This window comes from Dicentrarchus labrax, unplaced genomic scaffold (genome assembly GCF_905237075.1).
Source record: "Dicentrarchus labrax unplaced genomic scaffold, dlabrax2021, whole genome shotgun sequence".
Classification (NCBI taxonomy): Eukaryota; Metazoa; Chordata; class Actinopteri; family Moronidae; genus Dicentrarchus; species Dicentrarchus labrax.
The window spans coordinates 7159846-7184995 of NW_026136716.1; the positions used below are offsets into that span (position 1 = coordinate 7159846).

Below are 25150 nucleotides of genomic sequence, written 5' to 3' on the forward strand. Positions count from 1 at the left end.
GAGAGAGAGAGAGAGAGAGAGAGAGAGAGAGAGGTAGGTTGTATTTATTGATGTCTAACTCTGCTCAAGGTGCCGTACTTATTCGAGAGCCCCATAGCCACAGGCAGAGGAGTAAAAAGAATGTGTACTTCCAAACACTAAACCTATGCACCTGAATAATTGTTTCATGATCTTTGGAGGTGAAATCTCATAATCTGGATTTTATTTCCTTTTCCTGCAAATTTGGAACTTCCTGGGAATCCTACAGGTCTTTTACAATCTTCAGATCTTTGTAAAAACTGAGCTCCTTATCAGTACAATTGTGGAATCAGAAAACCATCCTTCTCAAAGCAACTTGGGAGTTATTCCAGGATTCGAGTCCTCTTGTGGCTTTTGAAAAACGTTATTCCTACTCCTTGTTTCTTGCCGTGGAACATCAGAAACACTGTGAGATACTTCTTGAATATTTTCTGGAATACTTTGTTTATTTTACAATCTTTGGAACCTCGTCATCCTCAAAGACACTTCCTGTTGGACATAATCTGGAAACTGGAACCATTCTGCAATCTCAGTCTTAGTACCTCCAAAATCTGTCTTTGACCTTTTCTGGAATACCGGGTCTATCCCACAAACCTGACATCTTGTAGAACTGCACTCTGATCCTGGAAACTTGCGCACCAATCATTCTTAAGTAAGTGTCCTGTCATTTCCTAAAACTTTCTTAATGGCTCAGTCAGACCCCTGCCCAAACCCAGACCTGTCAAATAGCGCCATTGTCCTCAGCCCACTAGGTATGTGTTCAGACCTGGATACCCAGAGAGGAAGGGAGGATGAGGAGGAAGAAGAAGAAGATGAGGAGGTGGAACTAGCCGAGGAGGTAGGGGAGGATGTTTTGATGATGGCTGGAGCAGGAGAGAGGCAAGCCGAAGGAGAAAACAGAGAGCAGAGTGAAAGGGAGGAAGTGAGGATTATCCAAGTGTTATCAAATGGAGTAATAAAAGAGGGGGAGGGAGAAGGTGAAAACCTGGAGGAAAATGGCGAAGAAGGAGTAGAAGTGGAGGATGAAGAGCACAAAATGACAGATGAACAGACAAGAGAGAAGGAAGGTAAAGCCGAGGCAGAGAAAGTGTCAAAAAACACAAAGACAGTGGCTGAAAATCCATGTCACTTTTTAGCAATGACAGAGGTTGAGGAAGGTCAAGAGCAGACATTAGACAGGAATGAAGACAGGGACGATGAGGAAAATAAACTAGAGGCGGTGATAGAAAGCTCAGAAATAGCGCTAAGGGAGGATGAGACCAATGATGGAGACAATGGGTTAGAAGAACACCAGTTAGTGTCCAGTACTGATGATGAAGAGCATGTTCAGGGCTCAGGTACTCATGTAGAAGGTTCAGCAGAGGGTACGCGGTTGTCTATTGATAACGCAGACAAAACAGAAGTTGTTATTCTACTCACTGATGGTAAGGTAACAGGAAGTGTTGAGGATCAAACAATAGATGTGGACCCTGTTACCATGGGGATGAACAAACAAGTCAACACTCAAGATGATGCATGCCAAGCCTCAACTGTTGGCAACAGTGGCGTAACCTCTGATACGGCTGGCACAATCGAAATGGTGACCAATCAGACCAACCAATTAGCCAGTGAGAATAAAGATGAAATAAAAAAAACTGACAAGACAGACAACTCAGACTCCAGAAAACAGGAAGTTGAGTCCATTAATAATAACAGCACATGGCAACAGGAGGATTGCTTAGAGGCAAAGGTTGAGGATAAGACAACTAAGAAGTTTCTACCCTCTGAAGAACAGTCGCAGGCAGAAGGAGGGATTGAGGAAACAAGTATGGTAGGGATCAACCAGAAGGAGCAAGAGGAAGAGCAAGTGCGACAGGTTTGGGTTAATACTCTAACATTGATGGATAGGGGAGGACAGAGTGTGGAAGAGGAGGGGAAGAGAGGCGATAACGTTATTAGAGAGTCAGTGGGTGAGGGAGAGCACAAACAAGAAAGAGAAATGGAAGAAGAGAAGATGGTTGAAGTTGAAATCCCAGCTAAGGTAGATTTCCTAGACACACAGGAAGATGAAGATTTGGACCAGGTGGAGGAGGCTTTTGAACTAGAGGCAACTGAACCTGATATGCCAGGAGGTGAGGTCTCAAAGGAGAATGAGTCTACAGAGAAGGAAGGCGATTGGCAAGAACATCCTTCGCAGCTTTTCAAAGAAGCAGAGACAGATTGGGGAGAAAACTTGAAAGAACAGCAAAGACAGGAGGCAATTGTAGAAGATGAGAAAGGAGGAGGAGCAGAAGAACATGTAACGGAGGAAGAGGTGGAGATGGCGGAAGAGCCTGTGACTGTTTTAGATGATGAGATTGAAGAGATAGAGGAAAGCCCGGGTAGAGAACTTGAAGAACAAAAGCTCACCACCATAGTGGAGACAAAGGAGGTTACCAAGGTTAAACTTGTCAAGGAGAATGATGAGAAACAGAAAGATGGAAAAGGAAAGGCAGAGAAGGATGAGAAGCCGAAAGACGACAACAGACAAGTAGAGTTAGATATTAATGGAAAAGTTAAAGTACTCAAGCAAGCAATGGAGAATGGGATCTTGAGTCCTGAACCTCAGCCGCTCAGGAAAGAAGAATCAGGGACAGCAAGAGTGCTGTCACTCAGGAGAAAAGATAATGACTGGATAAAAAAAAATCAACCCGAGGAAGAGAGTGCATCAGAAGTGAAAGACTGGAGGAAAGAACTGAAACCTGTGAAAAAAGACACCTGGGAATCTGAGAAGGGAAGAAAAGAATGGGTGAAGAAGGAAACATCTCCAGAAGAGAAAAGTCCGCCAAGGAAGGAGGACTGGATAAAGGAGCTGAAGTCAGTGATCAAAGACGATTCCCTGCCCAAAAAGAAGGATGAGCAGGTGAAGAAAAAGCGAGTGGTGCTGTTGGAGGATGGCCATTCGTATTTCCCCCAGCGGGAGGAGATGAATGAAAAGAGAGAGGAGGTGAAATTGATCTCCCACAGGAGGGTGGAGAGCCCTTTGCCTCCTGTGCGCAGAACATCCCAAGACCAGGAATATGAGATCTCGCTCTATGTCAAGGTAACACATCCACTCCGAGTCAATAACTGTTCATATGCACTAAGAAAGAGGAGTGTTTCTCCATGGTTACTCATTGGGTTGACTTGGAAGAACTTGGCTGAAATAACTATCAAACAAGTAAAATGTGTGAATATCCATACTTTAATCCATACTATCTCTGAATAGGTCTTTTGTTATCAAAAACATTGCGAATAAATATAGCAACTTCTTAAATTAACAACTTCCAATTAGTCCAGCCAACTTCCGGTTTAAGCCCCGCCCACGCCGACTAAGGATACGAATACAGCTAATTTAGTTGGTTGAACAGATACAGATACAGGTAATAGTGCACTCGCTCATGCCTAGTTCTTTGGTCAAAGTGACCATTATGGTTTTAATGGTCGTAAAATGTCATAATGGGGCTGTATCTACTAAAAACAAACTCAACTTAATAATAATAATAACTTAATAAATAAAAAATGGAACGCAATAAAGGGACGATGTTCTGTTAACCTCTTAAATTGTTCTGAAAATTTGTTATGTGCCTCCAAACTTCACAAATCACCATGCAAGATTCACCTCGATTTGTATTCTACTGGATGTATTGTATCAGTGCACCTGTTGTAGTCAGTAGCCTTTATATGTTTTGGCCAATTGCAGCTGAGTGGCAGTGCACTGGCCTGTTCTGGCCCTGGAGGACCAAATGTGAGTCGGCTCGGATTCACGTATGCTGCCTTAAGGCCAAGTTTTTAGAAATGTTTACTCTGGACCAGTAAACTTGGACCAGTTTTGTAGCATCATGCGTCAGGAGACTGGCATGACTCTGGCAAACACGAACACAGGATTTAGGCTGTTGTTGTGCCAAGCCATTTTGGCTACGTGGGTATGGACATAAGCCCAGGCAGGCAGTCTTGTAGCATGCCTGCTGGAAAGAAAAAAGTAGCAACAGACAGGCTGTCAAAACCCACACAGATCAAGGCAATACAATACTAATGACATTTAACCACTGACACAAAATGTTGCATCTTTCATGTATTTTTTGTATATTAGTGTCAGATGGCTCCACGTGCTGCTTGTTATTTTTTTCTTACAAGCATATATACATGCAAACTCAAAACTGTGCTTTTTAGTACAGTTCTGTCTATATATGTCTTGTTTTATTAAGCAAGCCAACTGATTTTGATATAAACATTATACAAGGAATGTTGATTTTCCCTCCATCGTTGTTTTGGCTGGTTTTCTGGGGAAAGGCGTAAAAAAAAGTTAAATGCAACTGATAAAATTAAAGAAGTGCAGCTGATGTACATGTACTACTATACATTATATGTATGTATGATGATGTAGGTGTTTCCTGTGTCAGAGCTGCTATGGCCAAACATTTATAGTGGTGCCATTATGGTGACATGAAAACTGGGTAAACATGTGATGAAGTTGAATGTAGTCAAGAGACTTCAGGGGAACTCAGTATTAATGCAGACAAGAGATCTCTAAATCTAACACTACAATGGTTGCGTGAATCACAGTTACTTGTTGCCTTCTGATTACAAACGTGCTGTAGTGATGTGGTTGTCCTTACTGGCACATAATGTGGCGTGTACTGTAGGTGTGTGATTCAGAGATAGAGAGCAAGTGAGAGAGAAACTCCATCTTGATCTGCTTACCTTATCCCATTAAGACAGTGATATCCTAATCCATCAGGCACGGAAGCCTACATTGCTCCATGCATGCAATCTAAAGGTTGTGGACAAAATAACAGGAACACACTATACTGTACAACTTTCCACACTTTGCATTATGTGCCTAAACATTCACAATGATGTAGTTGTCATCTTAACCTGCACGCACACACAGAGGTCAATTTTGCTCTCTGGCTGGGCAGCACATTCCTAACTGAGGCGAGAATAAAAGAGGGCAGCCTTCTGACGGCCAGCGGAGAGGTTTAACGCCAAGAAAAAAATGCACTAATATCTCAGAACTGCTTCACACATACACACAACAGGCCTGTTCTCCGTGGGAGCTCACATTCAAACAATGGCTGCCTTTGTCAGGGACTCTGTTGGCAGCACAGAGTGAGGTAGATGGAAATATTATGGAAAGGTTCAAGCGTCCTTGAGTGTCGCTGGACTCAGGCACTCGAGGTACACAAACATGTGCCAGTAAATGTCTAGAGAGGATTTCATTGAGTAGTTCTTTAAAAATGACATGATTTTGTCATAAAATACAATATATTACATATATATCCATACTGTCATCATCTTGTTTGACACGCTAGTGGAGCTAGTTTTAGGGCACCAATGACTGAATAATGGTGCTATGCTGCTGCTGCCAGCAGCATGCAGGGTTAATCTCTGCATTCTCACTCTGTAAGCTGATTAGCCTGCTGTTTGCTGCTGAGAGCTCTGGGCACAGTGATGCTGGAAACAACACCTCAAACTAAATTCTGCATCTACATTATGTTAACAGCTAGGGAACAGTCTCAAAGACCATGGTTTGACTGGTAAAGGTTTACTGGGTTTTCGATATATATGGCTGATATAAATAAGTATAGTATAAATAGTATAAATAAATAAATAAACTGCATTTTAATCATCAGAAAAGACCAAACCATGTAACAAGAATGCAGTAGCTTTATTTGATAAAGATTCTGACCCTGTTAATCAGATAGATTTACAGTAAAGGGTTAAAGCCCTAGAGCCAAGACCCCAACGGTGATTAGTATGATTTTACTTACTAGGCATAAAAGGAAACAATGACTTGATTCCTAGAAATGAGAACACATTTAAATTTTACCTTGAACAATTCACAAACATTACTAAGTGGGTGTATACAACAGTGATAGGTGCAAAGTAAAGTATGGAAAAATGAGTGGGAGATTGAAAAACAACCAAAGCATTTAGACGTTCAGAAATGAACAAAAGAATTTGAATGAAATTTAAAGCAATAAAAAAAGATTCACAGGCGTTTCCTGGGTGACTGGTCAAACAGCAGAAACAGCAGAAAATGCCTGTAGCAGTATATTACAGGCATTATGCAGTTTATTCACATAGGCCCTAGAATAGGTTGAGGAATAAGTGAAGGTTTCCACTGTGGGATTTGGAACCCCTCATCTTTCAGTCCCTTATCACACATTCATTTGTAATATATGTTATACACTGGATATCGTGTGTGCATTTTAATTTGAAGGTAATTAAAAATTCTCCAGATTAAATCTGATATGTCCTGCAAAATATTTTTGATTCTGATTGTAATTCTGATTATCACATTTTTCAGTGGAGTATTTAGTGGTACACACTATTTTTCCCAGAGATTTTGGCTTCTGACAAGTTGATCATATGTAGTGTATCACATAGTGCATGGATCCACCTGTTCATGCATTCACACACACAACCTCATAAGCCTTTGACCTCATGTCGAAATCTTTGTGGACCACATAGAGCCAAAAAAAACACCACACTGGATGTACATGCATGAAAACAATAGTCAGAAAACAAAAGAGACATCTGTGGGTGTAAAAAACATCTTTCCATCCCGTCTGCAGCACACACAAACACACACAAACACATACACACAGTGGATACATTGTCTGTGTGTTTGTGATGGAGCAGAGATTCCACTGCCGCCCACTCCTCTGAAAAATGAAGGAGCTCTTACACTGTTCTGTGCCTCCCAACTTCACACAAACTCTGACCTCTTGTCAGATTACAGGCTTTATGTAAGTTAGGGCTCATTGATGATCTTCTTGCAGGGCTAGATGACGAACTGCTGTTGCTGGCAATGGGAACATGTTGGCACTGTGTAGTTGATCTCGCTGAGCTTTCTGATATATTCTCTGTACGATGACGTTTACTCCTTCAGGCATTCTGGTGTCAGTTAGCACGCTTGTCAACTTCGCAAACAATAAAATGATTCCCACAGTTTATTCAAAAGAAACGTTTAACCATTGACTGCTGTCTAAAAGTTATGAATGGAGCCAATAAACACCGCCAATAAACCGCAATACCTTCCTCCTTCTTGGAATCTCGTCCAAATCTCTGCTATTTCGACCAGCTGACAGTTTGTAACTGAGTTGACTAGTTGACTTTACTATGAGCTGATTGGCTGTTGGTTGACGTTCAAAACCAGCCACATGAGATTTGACAAGATGAGTAAAAGGCAAAGCCATCAGCCGGCTAAAACTTTGTTGTGAATCTTTGGTCTGAACAGGGATTGAGACAGGTTGCTACTAGTTAAAGAAGGATATTTGTTTGTCAAAGTTCACAAAGGTTTTCCTAAACGTGAATAAGTTGCCTGCATTTACTTCACCCCTGGAGAGCATTTGCTGATCACAGCGATTTAAATTAATTAATTTAAAATGCCTCAGTTTTAAATGCTGGTTGGACTGGCCATTTAAGGAGCCCCATAAAGACAAACAATGGTCCAAATCAAAGGGGTGTTAAAACAATAAAATAGATCTAGTGTGTTATATGTTGAATATTACCACATGATATCAGCTCTTCAGCACTAAATAGGACAGGATCTTTATTTGTCTTAACCAGAACTGTAATCACTATAGACATAACCACAACCCTTACCATAACCACAACCAAATGTAATGCCTAGCTTCTTGTGAGGACAGATTCTTCTCCCAACAATGTAATATACAATAATACAAACGCACACACAGATTTTCACTTGAGACTGTGTTTAATATTTTCTCTGACAAAGAGGGATTGTGAGTGGTGGAGACATACCAGAGGAAGCAGAAAAAAACCAAACAAGCAGTCTGAGGAGCAGGCAGATGGACAGACATGGTGCTGGTGATTATCATGGCTTTGGTGGAAGATAACAGGACCAGTGTAATGGATTAACTAAACATGGATTATACTATATTTGTCCTGAGCTGAATTTGTCAGTTTTTGCTTTTTGTTTGTGGGGTAAGATGCCATACTCTTTAGTGTTTTAAGAGGAGTGGGAACTTTCACTCAACATTTAAAGCCATCTGGAATGCTGAATATTCAACATGTCCCTGTATGAGATTGCAATTAAAAAACTGGGCTTCCCCACCATTGAACTGTTTGTAAAGGTAAGTGATGTTGTAAACTTCTGCAAATCCTCCTTACACTTACAGAAGCAATGATCAGTCACTGTCAATGCCTTTGAATGGAGTATTCATACAATATCTACAGTATGTATGGCTATAGTGTGGTTGGGGTATTTTGTGAGTTTGTACTTTTTTGCACATTTTCCAATTTCTGAAGTTGTTTTTGTGTATGTATTTATGGGCATCTGTGTGTATTTGTGTGTGTGTGTGTGTGTGTGTGTAGGCGGGAAGTAATGGGGAGAGCATTGGCAACTGTCCGTTCTCTCAGAGACTCTTCATGATCCTGTGGCTTAAAGGAGTCGTCTTCAAAGTCACCACCGTTGACCTCAAACGGTAATACTACATATTCATGCTCTGAATCTCCTTATAGGATCCACCATGCAGAACATTCATTCTCTGTGTATGTAAAGACAGTCACTCTGGTTGAAGTAATAGTCCTGTACAACAGAAAGGATGTTGTAATGCCCATACTTCTGCTTCACTTTCTGTGGCAAGTATATTCAAAATTAATAGTTAGCTTGGAAAACACTGACAGTGATATTATTTGCATCCTTATTGCAGTGTTTTTGTTTTGTGTTGTCAGGAAGCCGGCTGACCTGCAGGACCTCGCTCCAGGAACCAACCCTCCTTTTGTGACCTTTAACGGCGAGGTAAAGGTCGATGTCAACAAGATAGAGGAGTTCCTGGAGGAGAAACTGACCCCACCACGGTATAGAAACACACACAAACTCACATGTATATATAGTAGCTGGTCAGAGGAGGCTCAAGCTGGAATTATGCTTCTCCGGTCAACACAACTGCACATAATCATTGTCGAGTTTCTTCTTCTTATGCTACATTTACCCTGCGGAAGCAATATGACGTTTAACAAATCACAATGTAAAGAAAATGCATGTCAAATAAGTAAGGTCAGAATGCAGAAACAACTAATTTCATCATACATTATGAAATGTCAACACAGTACGTGAGCATCAAGTATGCAAGGGTGTTCAGTTTATTTCTTTTATGTGTCCTCACTTCCTCAGCTACCCCAGACTGGCTCCCAAACATCGTGAAGCCAACACAGCGGGCATTGATGTGTTCGCCAAGTTCTCAGCTTACATCAAAAACCCACGGAAAGACACCAACGACGGTAAGAGAGAGAGAGAGAGACAGAGAGACAGAGAGACAGAGACAGAGAGAGAGCATCTATGTGTAAGGGTTGGCTTTAAATTATTTCACTCATACTCATACATAGGATTTTCCTTAAAGCTACACTGTCAGCATTTTATGTTAACAACAGATCAAACGACTATGTGTAATGTGAAAGGTGTAGCTTTTGGTGAGTTTACCTGCAAAGCTGTGTGTAGGCTGAGCGCCCTTTACTGTCATACTGTAACACATGCTATGCTGCGGCACAAATGTGCTGCAAATGTGCGCCACTCTCGTGGTGTCAGCACGCTAAAATGCTCACATGTTGATGTTTAGCCGGTATAATGTTTGCCTTGTTAACCATGTTAATTTAGCATGTTAGCATGCAATTAGCACTTCACACAAGGTATAGCTGAGGTGGATGGGAGTGTCCTTAGTTTTACAGATATTTGGTCATAAACCAGAATATTGGACAAACATGACTCTAAATTAATGCTTATGTTGCTCTGTAACATGTTCACTATATCAGCTTTATGAGGTGATAATTTCTCAGCTTGTTCGGCTTCCCCTAAGTGGCCAAAAATATGCAGCCTTAACTATTATGTTTAGCTTCGGTGTGGTTGAGATTAGAGGATTGTTGTAATATAATCTACTACTCTTTCTGCAGCCTTAGAGAAAGCCCTGCTGAAGTCTCTCCGGCGTCTCGATGACTTCCTGAGGACTCCCCTGCCTGACGAGATTGATGCTGACGCCGCAGGAGACCTGCCCGAGTCCTCCAGGAGTTTCCTAGATGGGTCTGAGCTCACCCTGGCTGACTGCAACCTGCTGCCTAAACTACACATCCTTAAGGTTCATTCAGCCTAATTTTCATATTGTAGGGAAAACAGTGATCTACGAAGACTTTTGAGAATATTTGGACTGCTAGATGATCCTCCTGTACTCACTCCTGTTTGCATTTTTCTGTTTGCAGGTCGTAGCCAAGAAATACCGCGGCTTTGAGATTCCAGCAGAGATGTCAGGGGTGTGGAGGTATTTAAACTCCGCCTATCAGAGGGAGGAGTTCACCAGCACCTGCCCTGCTGAGAGGGAGATCCAATTTGCCTATCTGGATGTTGCAAAACGAATCAAATAAGAGGAAGAGTGGGGAATGGAGGAAAGAATGGGGGTAAATAAATAACAGAGAGGAGAAAAATTACTTTAGTAAACCATGGAGAGATTTATCATGGATGCCTGTAGGTGGTAGACAAAAAAAGAAAACATGACGAGAGAGATGAGAGTCATGAAGAAGTAAGGGATGGGGAAACTGATAATGAGGAAAGAAATCCAACTGGTGGATGAATCCTGATGAATTTTAAATGAAGAATAAAAACTCCAGGATATAGACTAGTCTGATCGAAACTGATATTAAAACATCTATTAACTCCCTTTCTGCATCAGCTTGGAAGTGAAACATTGATTACGTGTTTGTGTGTGTGTGTGTGTGTGTGTGTGTGTGTGTGTGTGTGTGTCCGTGTGTGTATGTGCTCTCACAGGTTGGGTTGCACAGTTATATCTTTATGCTAATCATTTTACAAATAATGACAACCAGTTTTTAGAGGTCTTTCAGAATTAATTCCTGAGTGCTTGTTTTTTTTTTTTCTTTCAGTTTTTAGACGATGGCAGGGCCAAGTTCACTGCAAAGACTAAGTAGCAATTAACAAGCTTTACTTTTCAGTATTACTGTATCAGAAAGACGATCTTGTCTAAGAATTATAGATTAGTTAACACTTAAATTTTAATCAGAACCTTTAATATACACAGGAATCTGCTATTTAAACTCATTTCAAATTACGTTAACACTAATGTGAAATTAAAGAACATTACACACACTATATTGTCAATTACGGCCCTTGAAATTATGCATTAATGCATTGGTCCGTCATTTTTGAAAATACATTGCTTTCTTGCCCAGAGTAAGATGAGAAGATGGCTACCACTCGCTCGTGTGTACGCTAAATATGAGCCAGGAATTGTTTAACTTAGCCAAAGACTGGAAACAACTTCCATGGCTCTGGCTGGTTTTGTACATTTGCAGATATTCTGTAATTGGGTAGAAATATCAGAAATATCCTTTAAGCCTTACTTGATCAAAATTCCATTCATAATTTTGAAGACAACTGAACTTCAGTGTTCAACGGATCTTCCTCTTGTTGTTCTCCAGCAGTCCACTTCTAAGTGTATGCACTGTGTATAAAATACATCATATGATTCAATTTCCTTCATTAAATGTCTCTGTCTTGATGTTAATGATGAATCAGTAGTCACATCAAATTGGAAAGTTAAATTAAGTGTCTAATGTCAAGGCCCGACTAGCTAAGAGCCTTTTCTATTTGTACATTTTATAAACAGTTAATTGTATTGAATATGTATACTGACACTATTTACTCATATTGTGATTTTCTTTGTCATACTTTGTATCTTAATACTACTGAGTGTGAGCAGGCTTCGGTGCTGGTTGGTTTAACTGGTGATGACAACTGTTGGATGATGAGTTACAAACACTCAAAAGCCACCATTATAATCCTGTGTCACTTGTCCAAATAAGTCCTTGCTGCTGTTGTCCCTTTGAGCATCCACCATTTTCAGAAAAGCAGGTGATATAGTTGCATTTATGTCTTCCAAGAATCACATTGATCAGTTAAAAACAGTGCATCCTGCCACGGTGATTTACTGTTTCATTATTTGTTTGTTTTGTTTCAACTCATTTGGCATTTTATTTCAGGTATTTTGGGAATGTCTTAACGAGAAGGCACAAATGTTCCAGTTTTTCCTAGTTCCTTTGAATGCACCTTTAGTTAACTAAAATCACTTGTTTGATTGATTGACAGAGGTGGTTTAGTGGGTTTTCGTGGACGTCTTGCAGCCATTCAGTGTTTGGCAGAGATGTATGAGTGTTATCAGCACCAAACCAACCCTGACACCATGCCTGCTGTGTTCTGGCCTTATATCCTCTCTGCGGAGAATCTTTATTAAACTGATTTTATCATTACGTTTGTTCTGTGTTTCTCTCATTATCAGTTCATGCAAATGTGAAAGTGAATTGCTTTGAAAGGTCATTGCTCAAGAATAACTTCACAAAACAATTTTGTGAAGCAGAGATGTTGAATACATTTATGAACAAGTCTTTAACACAGAATCCTCCAGCTGAGCTGACTGTACTGACTCATTGTTGTTACTGACTGAATCAGCAGCGTCTTACATTGGAGCTCCTCTCAGTGGTGACTGTAAGCACTGTTACCAGATCAGCTGCGATATGCACCCTGCTTCTTCCTGCTTACTGAAAGTGTCATCATGATGTGATGTAGATAGGTCTTGGCTGAGCTGATATCCTCATATACTTAGGGTGCTTACAGAGGCTTTGCCTTGAACTGAACAGCAACAGATCTCAACAAGAAATCTCAAAGCGTACTGAACCAAGACCTAAGGTGGAGCTGTCTCTTAAAGTTTAGGACTATCCTTCTGGATCTGACTGGCAGATCAGTGTATGGAGTATCAATATGTTTTTAAGTGGCACAGTACAGACTTCATGCACTTAAAGCTTTTTGCAGATGATAGAATTAACTTAAAACTTTACTCCAATATGGAACATTTAGGAGGATCTATTGGCAGAAATGGGATATAATATTGGTATGTTTTCATTAGTGTATAATGACCTGAAAATATGAATTGAGAACGTCTACGGAGTATGACATTTTGAACCGCCGTGATTCAGTAGCCCAGAACGGACACGAGCACTGGATCTAGATAGGGCCCTTTGAGTTTTGCGGCCATCTTAGTTTCTCCTACACACTTGGTGGAAGGCTGAGTGGTGTTCAAATGGTTACAATCTGCTGCTTTACCACTAGATGTCACTAAATCCTACACACCAATCCTTTAATGAGCCCTGTTTTTACCTACAAAATCTATAATTTCATTGCTTTCTTATTATAAACACTGTATTTTTACTTCATAATGCTGAAGGCATATGTGATGATACCTGCAAGATCCGGTATATTTAGATACATAGACACACTTAACATTCGTGCAAGTGCAGACACACACACTCATCACCAGGACAACAGTGATGGTGACCTCTGTGGAACCCTCTGAATGTAATGAACCACAGTTTGCACACCCAGACAGCAAACACAGCTCAATTACCATAGAAACATCCAGAGAAGGAATGGCTTTCTGTTCATATTGTGGTGCTGTGAACTAATAACACTGGGTAAAGTCACACTTTAAATAGTACAATTGTTGAGTTCCAGTACAAAACAACACAATACACTAACAGGTTGTTAGATAAAAATAATTACTTGAAGTTCATCATTCAAGGTCTGATCTTTCAGTTGTAGTCCTGGTTGAGAATTGATGTAGTCTAAATCTAGCGGTTTCTATATTTCAATGTTTTTAATGGAGATTATTTAAATGTATCAACCAGTGCTAATTAATGTGAGTTATAGGTCCATTGAGTTGCAACACAAACTCACAAATTAAGATGTGTTTAATTATGTTAAAATATCACAATTTTTGTTTATCACAAATATATTTTTTGATCCTTCACTCATAATGTAAAACTGAAGCCATGCTGTCAGAGTTGTTGAATGATCAATTACTACTACTACTACTACTATCTGCAACTATGGTGGGCCCGGAAGTGCAAAAAACAACCTTTAATAAAACCAAAACCCAAAATGTCAAGAGAACAAATTTTACACATCAACAAAACTTAAAACAAAAAATAAATTAAATAAATGTATATATTCACAAATAAAATCTCAAAATGAATTTTGAATCAAATCGAAATCTTATTTCGTCAGAATCAACAAACTAAATCAAAATACAATCAAAACATGTTGTATTTTGCACTTCAAAGCCCCCACTCCCCCGATAATGAGCATATAATTTACATTTAAGGACATTATCTCTATGTTCTTCCTTTTAAACACTTTTACATGTAGAATTTAAGTTTTATAATTCTCACTGGACCTCAAAGCGTGAGTCAGTCTGCATAATGAACAACTAAAGAGAGTGTAAGTGTATAAAAATAAAATATCAATCTTTATTGTCACAGTGGTTTTTTTTGCCATGCTAGAAATCAACTTTATTTTAAAGTTGGCGCACACATTCAAAAAAACGACGTGTGTCTGTCTCATAAGGAAAAGAAAGAGTTAACAGGGATGTTTGTTCATGCGCCCGGCCACGAGCACACATCGTCTTCTTTGATTGGTCAGTCTTGTTAATTAACGAGTGAATGAAAAGGTCCGAGTCAAGGCTGGCGCCGCTTTGGGGCTTCCTGATGTCAAGGCGACTGTCTCCTAGCACTCAGAGGTCAGAGAAGAGTCAGAGGAGAGGAAGGGAGACCGGATGGAGCGATGGATAGATAGAGGTCCAAGCTATATGAGCTTCTGAAGGCCTAAAATATTTAAATCTTTCATGCCAATAAAAGTGTAGTAATCATCTGTGTTCTTGGCTGCCAGGAAGTTAATGGTACCAGCCAAGAAATAGTCCAGGACACAACCCCCTGTGAAACCACCAACCCACTTTTTACAATTGGGAACTTAATTTAGCATGGAAATAGGAGGATACAGCTAACATGGCTCTGTCCAAATGTAAGAAAATATGCCTACTGGCACCTTTAAAGCTCACTAAGTAACATGTTATATCTCGTTACAGGAGGGCATGTGCTTTTTCTTGGCTGGGCACAGTGACTTACTGGGGTTTTTTCGTTTTTAAACAATATATAATGTTTGAATTAGTGAGCTTTAGAAGTGCTGGTAGGCAGATATTCTTACCTTTGGACAGAGCTCCTGTTTCCAGTCTTAATGCAAAGCTAAGCTAAGCAGCTGCTGTCTCCAGCTTCGTATATACGGTAGATAATTTAAAGTGCAGTCCATATTCTCATTTAACTCTGTTGCCACTGGAAATGTAAATGTAATTTTTGTTCAGAAATCAAGGGATACGTTGTAACATTTCAAGTCTGGATGGTTGGGAGGAGATAAAGAGTGGGTGAGGAAGAGAAAGGGTGGGATGGCGATCAGTTCTGGGAGCAGTACTTCCAGAAACACACTGTTGGAGACAGAGAAGAAGAACATTCGGTTACCAAATAGTTAGAGGCTTTGTCAACCATGAGTGCACATGATGATGAACATTGTCCTTTTTAATAAAACCCATGTACTCCCTCACAGCTCTTGCAATGGATTCTTCTGTAATCCCTCACAAAAATACAAAGATAAGACAAAATTCATGCCCTTGACTTTCACCTCTTTTGTTGGTCTTCTTGGTCTGCGGTGGGAGGGACTTCTTGAAGTTTCGACCAGTCAGACTGGGGACGATGACGTCTGCACTTGCTCTGGACACAGTGCTGTCGACTGGGGCCGCAGTGGTGGGCTTCACCCCTCCCTCAGCAGCAGGAACCTTTAACCACAGCAACCAGAAGCAAGAATTGAGAAACTAATATTCAAATGCTCTTCTGAACTTAGATTCAAAGTTAATGTTTTGTTTATAATTTGTTTACATCCATCAATAAATTAATTAAACATCTACCATTAAATAATTTAATCAAGTTTAATGAAGACTGTAAAATCACAAAAAATATTTTATTTATGCTCAGTCAGTAAAAAAGAAATATTTTACAGGAACTTACTGCTTTATTTTTTCTTCCTGAATTTCTGCCATTTGCTGAAATAAAAAACAAAACAGGCTTTAGTGAAAATGTGCCTGAGCAGCACAGTGGCTCAGTCCTGGTTTATGTGGCGATAAAGAGACAGTAGATACATCATTCAATGCTAACCCTGACCTAAGGTGCACATAGCAACATAAAACAGACGTCCACTGTTTGAAACTGGACTGATACGCCCAACTGCTCCAGTGGCCTTTAGATTTGACTGGGGTTGTACTGGGAAGCTTCCGGTTGTGATGTTAGCATTCAAAAGGGTTTATTCTAAGCACAAGTGGACCTGTCCTCACCTTAAGTCTTTCTTCACACAGTGATTCTGCAACTAATCACATCTTTCCATTGACTTCATCTGAACTCATCTTTAAGCTCACAGTCTTCACCGACAGCCATGAACTCTTTCATGGAGTTTTAAAATGCAATGCCATCAGTAAGTGAATTTAACATGTTCGCAGTATCGTTACCTCGTGGTATGATGGTGATCCGTGAGCTCAGTGTACCGTTGAATGTCCTGTGCAGCTCTTCCAGGGCTGAGATCATCTTCAGCATCTGGGCTCGTTTATCTGGACCGGCTATGCCGGGGTTGGCCCTCGGTCGGCCTGCCCTGTTACCCACAGTGATAGTCCCTGTAGTGGTTCTGTCAGTGATTCTTGTGGTCCCATCCACTCCAGCTGCTTTGGTACTCAGAAGCCAGTGTTTCAGGTACTGGCTTGGATTTAGTGCTGGAGACTTCTCTTGAACGGCTGATGCATGAGTGAGACTGGGAAGAGGATGTAAAGGCTTCACAAGGCCTGGAAAAAACAATTATATTGCAGGAGAACTTCATGAGTTTGGATGTAGTATTGTGGCCAGCACACAATGAATGAATGATACCCTTTTTCAGACCCTTATATTTTTTGTACCTTTGTCCACTGTAATGCTAAATACATCTGCATTTTTACTCAAGTACAGGATTTGTGTATTATTTTTTTTATTTATTTTTTTTGTGTATTTAAATACATTAAAGACATCTTGCCTTGGTTTGAGGACACTATGGTTTTAAAAGATATTTTTGACAGCAGCTACAAGTTGATGTCACCTTTTGCAAATATTTACCCACAACTGGTGCAAGTATATATTTGAGTTATAGATTCAACCTTTAATTGGGAAGTGTGTGCACTTTATATGCATAGTGGTGGCAGCTCACTAGCCCAGAGTTATAGTTTACCCCTTTTGTCTAAACCACACTACTGGTTATGTCCATGTTTCTCTACACAGAAGCTTTTCTTGGTTCCAACCAAGGAAAGGAAGGGCCTTGTTCATCCCTTTGTTCCCTTTTGACTCACTCAGATTAAACTTGGTTTAAAATGAGAAAGCTGTCTGAGTTCAGGTCTTTACTTTTCTGATGTCACGTGACCCTGAAACATACACACACACACACACACACACACACACACACACACACACACACACACACACACACACAATTTTGGTGGGATTCCACTACGTTGCTGATCGCGAGAACAGTTGCTATGGGACCTTCAGCTGTGACATAAGAGTTGTATGAGTTGAGTTTATGTGTGTGCATAATGACGTTTTTGCAACAATGCAGCTCAGTGTGTTTGTGTTTAGACAAAAATGAAACACACACACACACACACACACACACACACACACACACACACACACACACACACACACACACACACACACACACACACACACACACACACACATACACTCTCAGAGCAACTTTTGTAAGGAATGAAAGGAATGTCAGCAGGTCACACTGGACCAAAAAGTCCCTGAATTACTTTTTACCAAATTAATTTAGTGTCCAAATCTAAATTTGTAGCTTGGAAGTCATTGTCTGATGATATTCTAAGCACAGACAATTCATCTGACTGAAAGACATAAATGATAATTATGCCACAGATATATAACATTATTTTAAATCAGTCAATTCAAACCATGTTTTGCATATAGGCAGTGAGTTTAGAATAATGTACAGATCTCGTTCACTCTTGTTCCATAGAACATTGTGATTGTTAATCAGCCCATTAGTAAAATGAAGCAAAAATACTGTATGTATGTTATATATATATGTTGCTGATTACACAACATAACGTACAGTTAAATAAAGTTTATGATTTTGTTATATTTAGAATAACATACAGTATAAATGAACATAACTGATACATATTTATGTCTGATTTCCCAATGCTTAGACAATGACTTTTGACTCATTTGACAAAAATTGATGAACTGATACACATAATCCACCAATCAATGCTTCATTCTTGTTACTGTAATTCAATTAAATCAAATATCTTTTGTACAGCGCCAAATCATAACAGCAGTTATCACAGGACTTTTCAAATAGAGCAGGTCCAGACTGTACTTTTAAAACTTAGTGTCATTTAGCATATTTCCATTCAATCAAATCAAATCTTTGAGAGAAACTCTGGTTGGGAACCATCCAGCAACAATTCTGCTGGTTTAATAGTGTTCTGATGTTTTTTAAGCTACTTCACTGGTATTGCTATAGCCAAAGCAACTATTCTTGCTCAAGATTCCTAGAATAAGCTGGATAGGCTAGCTCAAAAAGCTTGAACTATCTGGTGAACCAACATGAGCCTTCAAAAAACTGTAAAAACACCTCCCACAGGCTCATTAAGAGACCTTCAGTAAATTTGCGTAGTCAATAGTGGGTCAGGCTGGTTGAGGCCTGACCATAACTGTTGGTTTAGCTCGCATACACAGGACATAGTCCTCTTCCCAGCCCAGTATCATAGGAATTGTGCTCATATTTGTAATTTACATCCTGTGCCAATGCAGGAAGTGTCTCTTATGTGGTGAAGTGGAAATTAATGGTGTGTAGCAACCATGATCTTTCCCTAACCTTTACCAAACATTTTAGTGGCCAATCTGTAACCAATCCTTGACCTTATTTGCCGTATTTCGTGCTGCATAGCACCTTGAGGGTGTTTGCATCCAGCATCCAGAGACCTACCATTTCCATCAGCATTAGCTGGTCCTGCCTGATATCTCAACAGCTTCCTTACCTTTCTCGGTGGGTGCTGTCTCCACTCCTGTCCCAAGAATCATCAGTGTCATCAAGGCTGCCTTAATCACACACACTAGTGCTGCACTGTTAAACATAGCGGCTGTTACTGAGCACTTGAAAAAAATAGAAGTTATTTACGTAGCGCTAACGGTAAGTTTTGTTCCAAGAAGACTTCTTCTATATAGGTTCTCAGACTGTGTTATTTCTTCTTATGCTCAGCTCATTCTTCCCACTTTGTGTTGATGTTGCAGATGGTGTAGACATTCGCTAGGAGGATTTTAAAGCTGATCTCAAATCAAACTGTTTTAGATACCTCCTATTCTGATGTTTCAAGTTCTTTTAGTTTGAAGTCGATTCCAAAATACACAAAAATCTTCAGTTTTGATAGTTCGAGAAGTTTCTAAGCTTTTCAACCAGATATTGGTATTCGTCTACTTTAGCTCCACGTCTTCTCAACAACTTTACAGTTAAATATCTTTCTTTTTTTATCTATATAACAAAGTTAGTCTCTCCGTTCATTTTCCATGGATGCGCCTCTTGAAGAAGGCTTGTCAACAGTATGTCGGATGCGTTCCTTTTCCTAACGCAACTGAACAATCTTGCCTTTATACCCGAGTTTGCCCCTGAATGACTGACTGATTGCTCAGTGTCAACCAATGACTGACCTGAAAGGCTCTCTTGCCCTGCCTCTTCCTCCCCGATGGATCGGTGACATTTGGGGAGTTTGGCGGCCAGCTTTGTGTGTTTGGAGTCAAAGCTATCTTTTTGTGAATGCGGTGTGTGTGTGTTTAGGGTTGTATTTAAGGTGTGTGTGTGTTGTGTGTGTGTGTGTGGCCCTGGCTGTATAAGCAGTGATAAGGTAGTTCTTAATATGTTTGCTCAGGGGCCACAGAAAGAGAAAGGCCCTCTGACGCATGAGGGCCTGGAGCCACACTGACTGCACACACACGCGCACACACACACACACACACACACACACACACAAAGCTTGCAAATACAACATTCAAACACTGAAAACGACATGGCAAACTTATGTACACACACACACACACACAAAAAAAAATCCTGGGATCAGTTTGAACTTGGAAGAAAGGGTGGAAGACACACACACAGAGATTGTAAAAAGAAGCGTGGGATGCACATCAAAGGGCACAGAAAGGCTGAGAAGTCGTGTCCAAATGACAAAAGATCAACAGAGGGATTTTGCCTTTTCCTTTGTTCCGCATTGCGACGACTAATCCCTCAGACAGGAAGTTGACAGAGTGACGGTGGGACGACACCTCGCCAATAACCACCACAAACACCCAAAACTCCCCCGACACATGTGACGGTGGGATGAAAGAAAGATGAATGAATCTGGGAGTCGTGATGAAGGAGAGGTACAGAGGACAAAATACTGAGCACGCTAAAGAGTAAGAATGATATGAGGTGTGTGTGTGTGTGTGTGTGTGTGTGTGTGTGTGTGTGTGTGTTTGTTTGTGAGTCAGTTGCTGGGCGAAGAGAATTCAACTTAAGAACATCCACTCATTCATTGCTGCTCTCTGTCTGCAGAGCTTTGACACTAATACACTGTGTGTGTGTGTGTGTGTGTGTGTGTGTGTGTGTGTGTGTGTGTGTGTTTTGTGTGTGTGTGTGTGAGAGAGAGAGAGAGAAAGATAAGAGAGCGACAGGAAGTAAAGGAGTTTTAGAGAAATAAAGAAGAAGCATTTTCTTCTTTCTTCCAGCTCATCCATCTTAACTATTCTAGAAACCTCCAGTCTGTCTGTCTCTCTGCATTTACTTCTTTTTATTTATCCCTTTCTACCCTTTATTCGCCCTTTGCTTCTTCATGTAAGGCTGCAGTGATTTTCCCTTCAAAGAATCAGAATATTGAAAGAAGACATTTGCAGTATTCTCAGGTAGGTTAAAGTTCAGTTAAAGGTTTAGTTCACCTAAAATCCAAGGTTGTCAAATAAGGACACTTTGCTGACCTCAGAATGAGACTCAAAAATCTGCTATTTTTCTCCAGAATGACTGACCCCACCTTTAAAGAGTGAATTCATCTCAGACTGTTTCATTTGTTTTAATTACTACTACTAATAATAACAATGTAACAAGATGTCGCCTACTTCACTGTAAAGTATGAAGTGGTGGCTTTAATTTTCTACATCACACTTATATAAGTTGCATAGTGGACCAGGATTGACTTTAGCTCTGCAGACGTTACATTGTACTCCTGATGATGAGTTTGGTTTATGTGTCGCCTGCTTCCATCTCTCTTCTTCCAGACAGAGACAGAAAGGAAAGGTCAGCATGAGCAAACACAAAGCTTTAATTAGTCATTCCAGTATGGTCAACATATTTGTGGCTGTTTCCCTTCCAACCAGCAGTGCTCTCTTTTCATTCATGTGCTGCTGTAACGGCCTCCACCCTTCTGGTTTCAGCCTTCGCAGGTCCAGGCTGGTCACTGATGTTGGGTATTAAGGCCTGACTCACAGTCGGTGTTCCACTTCATTCTTAGGATGCTGGATGGGGTTGAGGTCTGGGTCTGTGCAGGCTGATCAAGTATTTCACAGCAAACCAGTTCTTTAAGTCAAACTAGAAATAAGTTGAAATATAAAAACAAATTTAAGAAAGGGTGTTATTTGTATATACAGCAGTATAACATCAGTGTGTCCTACTTTTAAAGGGGTGGTATTTTTATCTTCATCTTATGGCTGCAGCTGCAGTGATTCAGTTCCCCCACAGGGGGGATGTCTCACCTCATTTTATCAAACATTACATGTCAGGATGTACTTGGCAGTGGTGTTATAGATCCTGTCCAGTTCCAAGTTGCTGTCTCTGTAGTAGGTTCCTGTGGGGTCAATGCTCATCACTGATCACAGAAGCTGTGTTCTGTAATACAGGTTTTATTACGATTAAAAGCTGTGTGGAACCCTGCAATGGGATCCTGAGATAGTCATCTGAGTTGCCTTCAGTTATTACTGTATGCTAACAAAAATAAGCTTAATGTGATCTTTCTTTGCTTTATATAAGCTACTGACTGACTGAAGTTGGGCCTGCAGCCTGGAAAATATGAAAAACTCATCATCATCATCATCAACACTGGAACCAAAAATGAATCTATATTTTAAATAGTTAGTGTTCTCCATAAAATTTGCTATAATTGAACATTAATCAAATCTTAAATATTGTTTGATGTGTCTATTAACAAATATGTGGGATTTTAAGTAAGGTTAATAACAACACAGCAATTTACACAGCATTACGTTTTATTTTTATTTATGTTTCATTTTCTTGTAAAACACATGATAAAGTCGCTCATTTCTAAATTGATATGCATAACCTAAAATCTACAAACTAGCACTCATCATCCTTTATCCATTCATGTTTAATTCTTTCATTTTGTTGAAGAACTTCTATTTGAAAATACTTACTTATAAAAATACACTACTGCTCAAAGGTTTGAGATCACCAGTTATGTTGATGTTTTTCTTCTTTCAATCAATAATGGCAATTTTAACAGAGATAAAAACATAATTCAGACAGCAAACATATTATTTACATTTGAAATAGTTTTGGCCCCAAAAGAAGAAGAATTATTAAAACTTCCTTTTAGTTGATGTTGACAGAGGAGAATACTGTCATTCATACTTCCATTTTGAATTTGTTTTGGAAGTGACCCTAGATCATCATTATTGAACCACAACTAAATAATTTGGGAACCCGTTTTTTTCTGGATTTTGATGTTACAAGCGTCCAGTATCTTTATACCAATGACTGGTGATTTCTTATATTCTTATTTAAATGTTGGTCAGAGGTTCTTTGTCTCTTTCTGCCCTTTCTATTGTCAGTCTTGTTTAACAATTATACAGCGTTTTGTTCACCATGTACAAAATATTACTTTTTTTTGTTGCAAATCCTTCACACAAAATAACATCAATTTGTAAAGAGGACAAAAGCATGAAAGACCATTTAAAAATATGAAGTGCTCCTCTCAGCCATCTGACTGTACCAAATCAAGCTTTTGTGGCAGGCGACATTTGAACGGTGTGTATATATATATACATACATATATATATATATAGATATATATTTATCTATATATATATATATATATCAGAATCAGAATCAGAAATACTTTAATAATCCCAGGGGGACATTTTTTAAATATATACATATATATATATACAAGGGTTCTTCAGGGATAATTGGTTTCTGTTAGAACTTTATAACAATAGTTGAGCTCAGTGTGGACCGTAAGATGGTTGTCTGTAGCATCATACACAATGGTACAAACCAAAGCAAACATGCTCTCTATTAAGTGGCAGTCTTTTTATTAATCTTTACTGTCCCAAAGTTTGACCAAACGTATCTGGTTGAATTTTAAAGAAATATGAATTAAATGATGCTAAACTTTAAATATTCTGAATGCTTACTGAATAGAACAGAAAGGGGTAAAACAACAATGAAATGTCTCAAAACTGGAATAAAGAAAATGTATGCAATGCACTCCTTTATAAACGATAATACTGATGACCAAAAACTTAAAAAATTATTTTTACAAATTGCTTAAAATAAAATGCAACAAACATACTTTAAATTACAATCTATGCATTCTAAAATAATGACTGTAAGATAATAAACAACAAATGATGAAAATAAAATAAAATACATCGCGTTATCGTGTTACTTACAATATATAAAGATTAAATTATTATGAATGAGAAAATAATGGTAAAGCAATACAACTACTTACAATTTAAATTATAAATAAGATTGATGATACAGCAACAACTGTTTTACTATAATTTGTTAAAGTGAGATTGTGCATCTGATAATTATGACAGTCAGTTATTTACAAACTCAAAATCAAAGACACCCTACTGTTTGTGTGTGTACTGTACACACAATACTACTACAATGTCTACTAAATATACTACAACAATAATACAGATGTCTGATGCAGTTGTAACAATAATCATTTTACTTTGTATGCATTGTGCTTTTTAATTAATAAACAAATTTAATATTTTAAATAAAAATCATGAATGACTCATTTCAATGACTCTGTGTGACACAGATGAGACCAGGTTAAAAAGAGACTGAGGGAAAGTGAGAAAAAGAGGAGGTGATAGAAAAGGAGAGATAGGATGGAAATAAAAGGCTGGTGGGCTGAGTGACGGCGAGGAAGAGGAGAGCACCCATGGGACAGGGATGAGAGAGAAAGAGAGAGGAGGAAGGTCAGAGACGTGGATGAAGAGGAGAGAGAGGGGGAAAGAGAAAATGGAGAGAGGGGAAGAGAGTGTGAGGAAAGAGAGAGCTGGAGGTGGAAATGTGTGTGTGTGTGTGTGTGTGTGTGTGTGTGTGTGTGTGTGTGTGTGTGTGTGTGTATTGTGAGTGAGCGGGAGAGAAAGAGAGTGATTTGTTTTCAGTGAAAGGTGAGGCCACTTAGCCGAGGCGTAGAGCTACAGCGGAATCTATTACCATGTGTCAAAGGAAACACGAGAAGGGCACGACCTGGCTGTGTGTGTGTGTGAGTGTGTGAGAGTGTGTGTGAGCGACAGAGAGAATAAGATCAAGTGTGGGTTGATTTTGCAAGAGCATGGATGTGTTTGATATGACAGTTTGTGTATTTGTGTGTGTGTGTGTGTGTGTGAGAGAGAGAGAGAGAGAGAGAGAGAGAGAGAGAGAGAGAGAGAGAGCAGGAGGATGCACACGCTCGCTATGATTAAAACGATAGATACTGGTGTGTGTGTGTGTGTGTGTGTGTGTGTGTGTGTGTTTGTAGCTTAATGTGACTGATGTTATGGCTGTGTTGCATTTTGTTAGATAAAAGCATTTGGATTGATGGAAGGTGAAGAGTAGCCTGTAGAGAACAGTGTGTGTGTGTGTGTGTGTGTGTGGTTCGAGAAAACATTTCAAAATGTTCATGATCTCATTCTTTTCAAAGAGAGCTGAATCTGTCAGGCAGACACAGGGTAATGCTAACGTCTAATAGTTGATGAATAAATACATATTTTTTGCTGCTGCAGTATTTCTCTCACTTTTCTAATGCTGGATAGCTAATGTCTGATTGTGTTAGCTAAAATGTAGGTTGTGTACTTAAATTATCCCAAATGTTCCCAACAGTGTTCAAAACCAGATAAATCTGTCATTTTA

General features: G+C 39.5%; 2 protein-coding genes and 1 long non-coding RNA gene across 4 annotated transcripts in view; 1 reads left to right on the forward strand and 2 right to left on the reverse strand.

Moving 5' to 3' along the window:
- Nucleotides 1–25150, reverse strand: part of LOC127378990 (uncharacterized) — a 182107-nt gene that overhangs the window by 28014 nt on the left and 128943 nt on the right. The window lies entirely within an intron of this gene.
- LOC127378983 (chloride intracellular channel protein 4) lies at nucleotides 84–12297 on the forward strand. Of its 2 annotated transcripts, none has more exons than XM_051428407.1 (6): nucleotides 84–3079; nucleotides 8362–8471; nucleotides 8722–8847; nucleotides 9164–9270; nucleotides 9937–10118; nucleotides 10240–12297. In XM_051428407.1, exons 1-6 carry the CDS (start codon nucleotides 704–706, stop codon nucleotides 10399–10401), a joined length of 3063 nt encoding a protein of 1020 aa, XP_051284367.1. In that variant the 5' UTR covers nucleotides 84–703; the 3' UTR covers nucleotides 10402–12297. The 2 variants fall into 2 exon arrangements, with proteins under 2 accessions (XP_051284367.1, XP_051284369.1); XM_051428409.1 differs by lacking the exon at nucleotides 84–3079 and adding an exon at nucleotides 7793–8120.
- urp2 (urotensin II-related peptide) lies at nucleotides 14320–19569 on the reverse strand. Its single transcript, XM_051428422.1, has 5 exons — nucleotides 19008–19569; nucleotides 16428–16754; nucleotides 15934–15968; nucleotides 15551–15704; nucleotides 14320–15356 (listed from the first exon to the last, which is right to left on the reverse strand). Exons 1-5 carry the CDS (start codon nucleotides 19102–19104, stop codon nucleotides 15325–15327), a joined length of 645 nt encoding a protein of 214 aa, XP_051284382.1. The 5' UTR covers nucleotides 19105–19569; the 3' UTR covers nucleotides 14320–15324.

Excerpts from the sequence above, each read along its gene's own strand:
- LOC127378983 (XM_051428407.1), top strand. The coding sequence starts at position 704 with ATGGCTCAGTCAGACCCCTGCCCAAACCCAGACCTGTCAAATAGCGCC. Across the intron at positions 8,472-8,721 it reads ACCACCGTTGACCTCAAACG|GAAGCCGGCTGACCTGCAGG; the intron begins GTAATACTACAT and ends TTGTGTTGTCAG. Across the intron at positions 10,119-10,239 it reads CTAAACTACACATCCTTAAG|GTCGTAGCCAAGAAATACCG; the intron begins GTTCATTCAGCC and ends TTCTGTTTGCAG.
- urp2 (XM_051428422.1), bottom strand. The coding sequence starts at position 19,104 with ATGTTTAACAGTGCAGCACTAGTGTGTGTGATTAAGGCAGCCTTGATG. Across the intron at positions 15,969-16,427 it reads GATCACCATCATACCACGAG|CAAATGGCAGAAATTCAGGA; the intron begins GTAACGATACTG and ends TTTTTATTTCAG. Across the intron at positions 15,705-15,933 it reads CAGGAAGAAAAAATAAAGCA|GTTCCTGCTGCTGAGGGAGG; the intron begins GTAAGTTCCTGT and ends CTGTGGTTAAAG.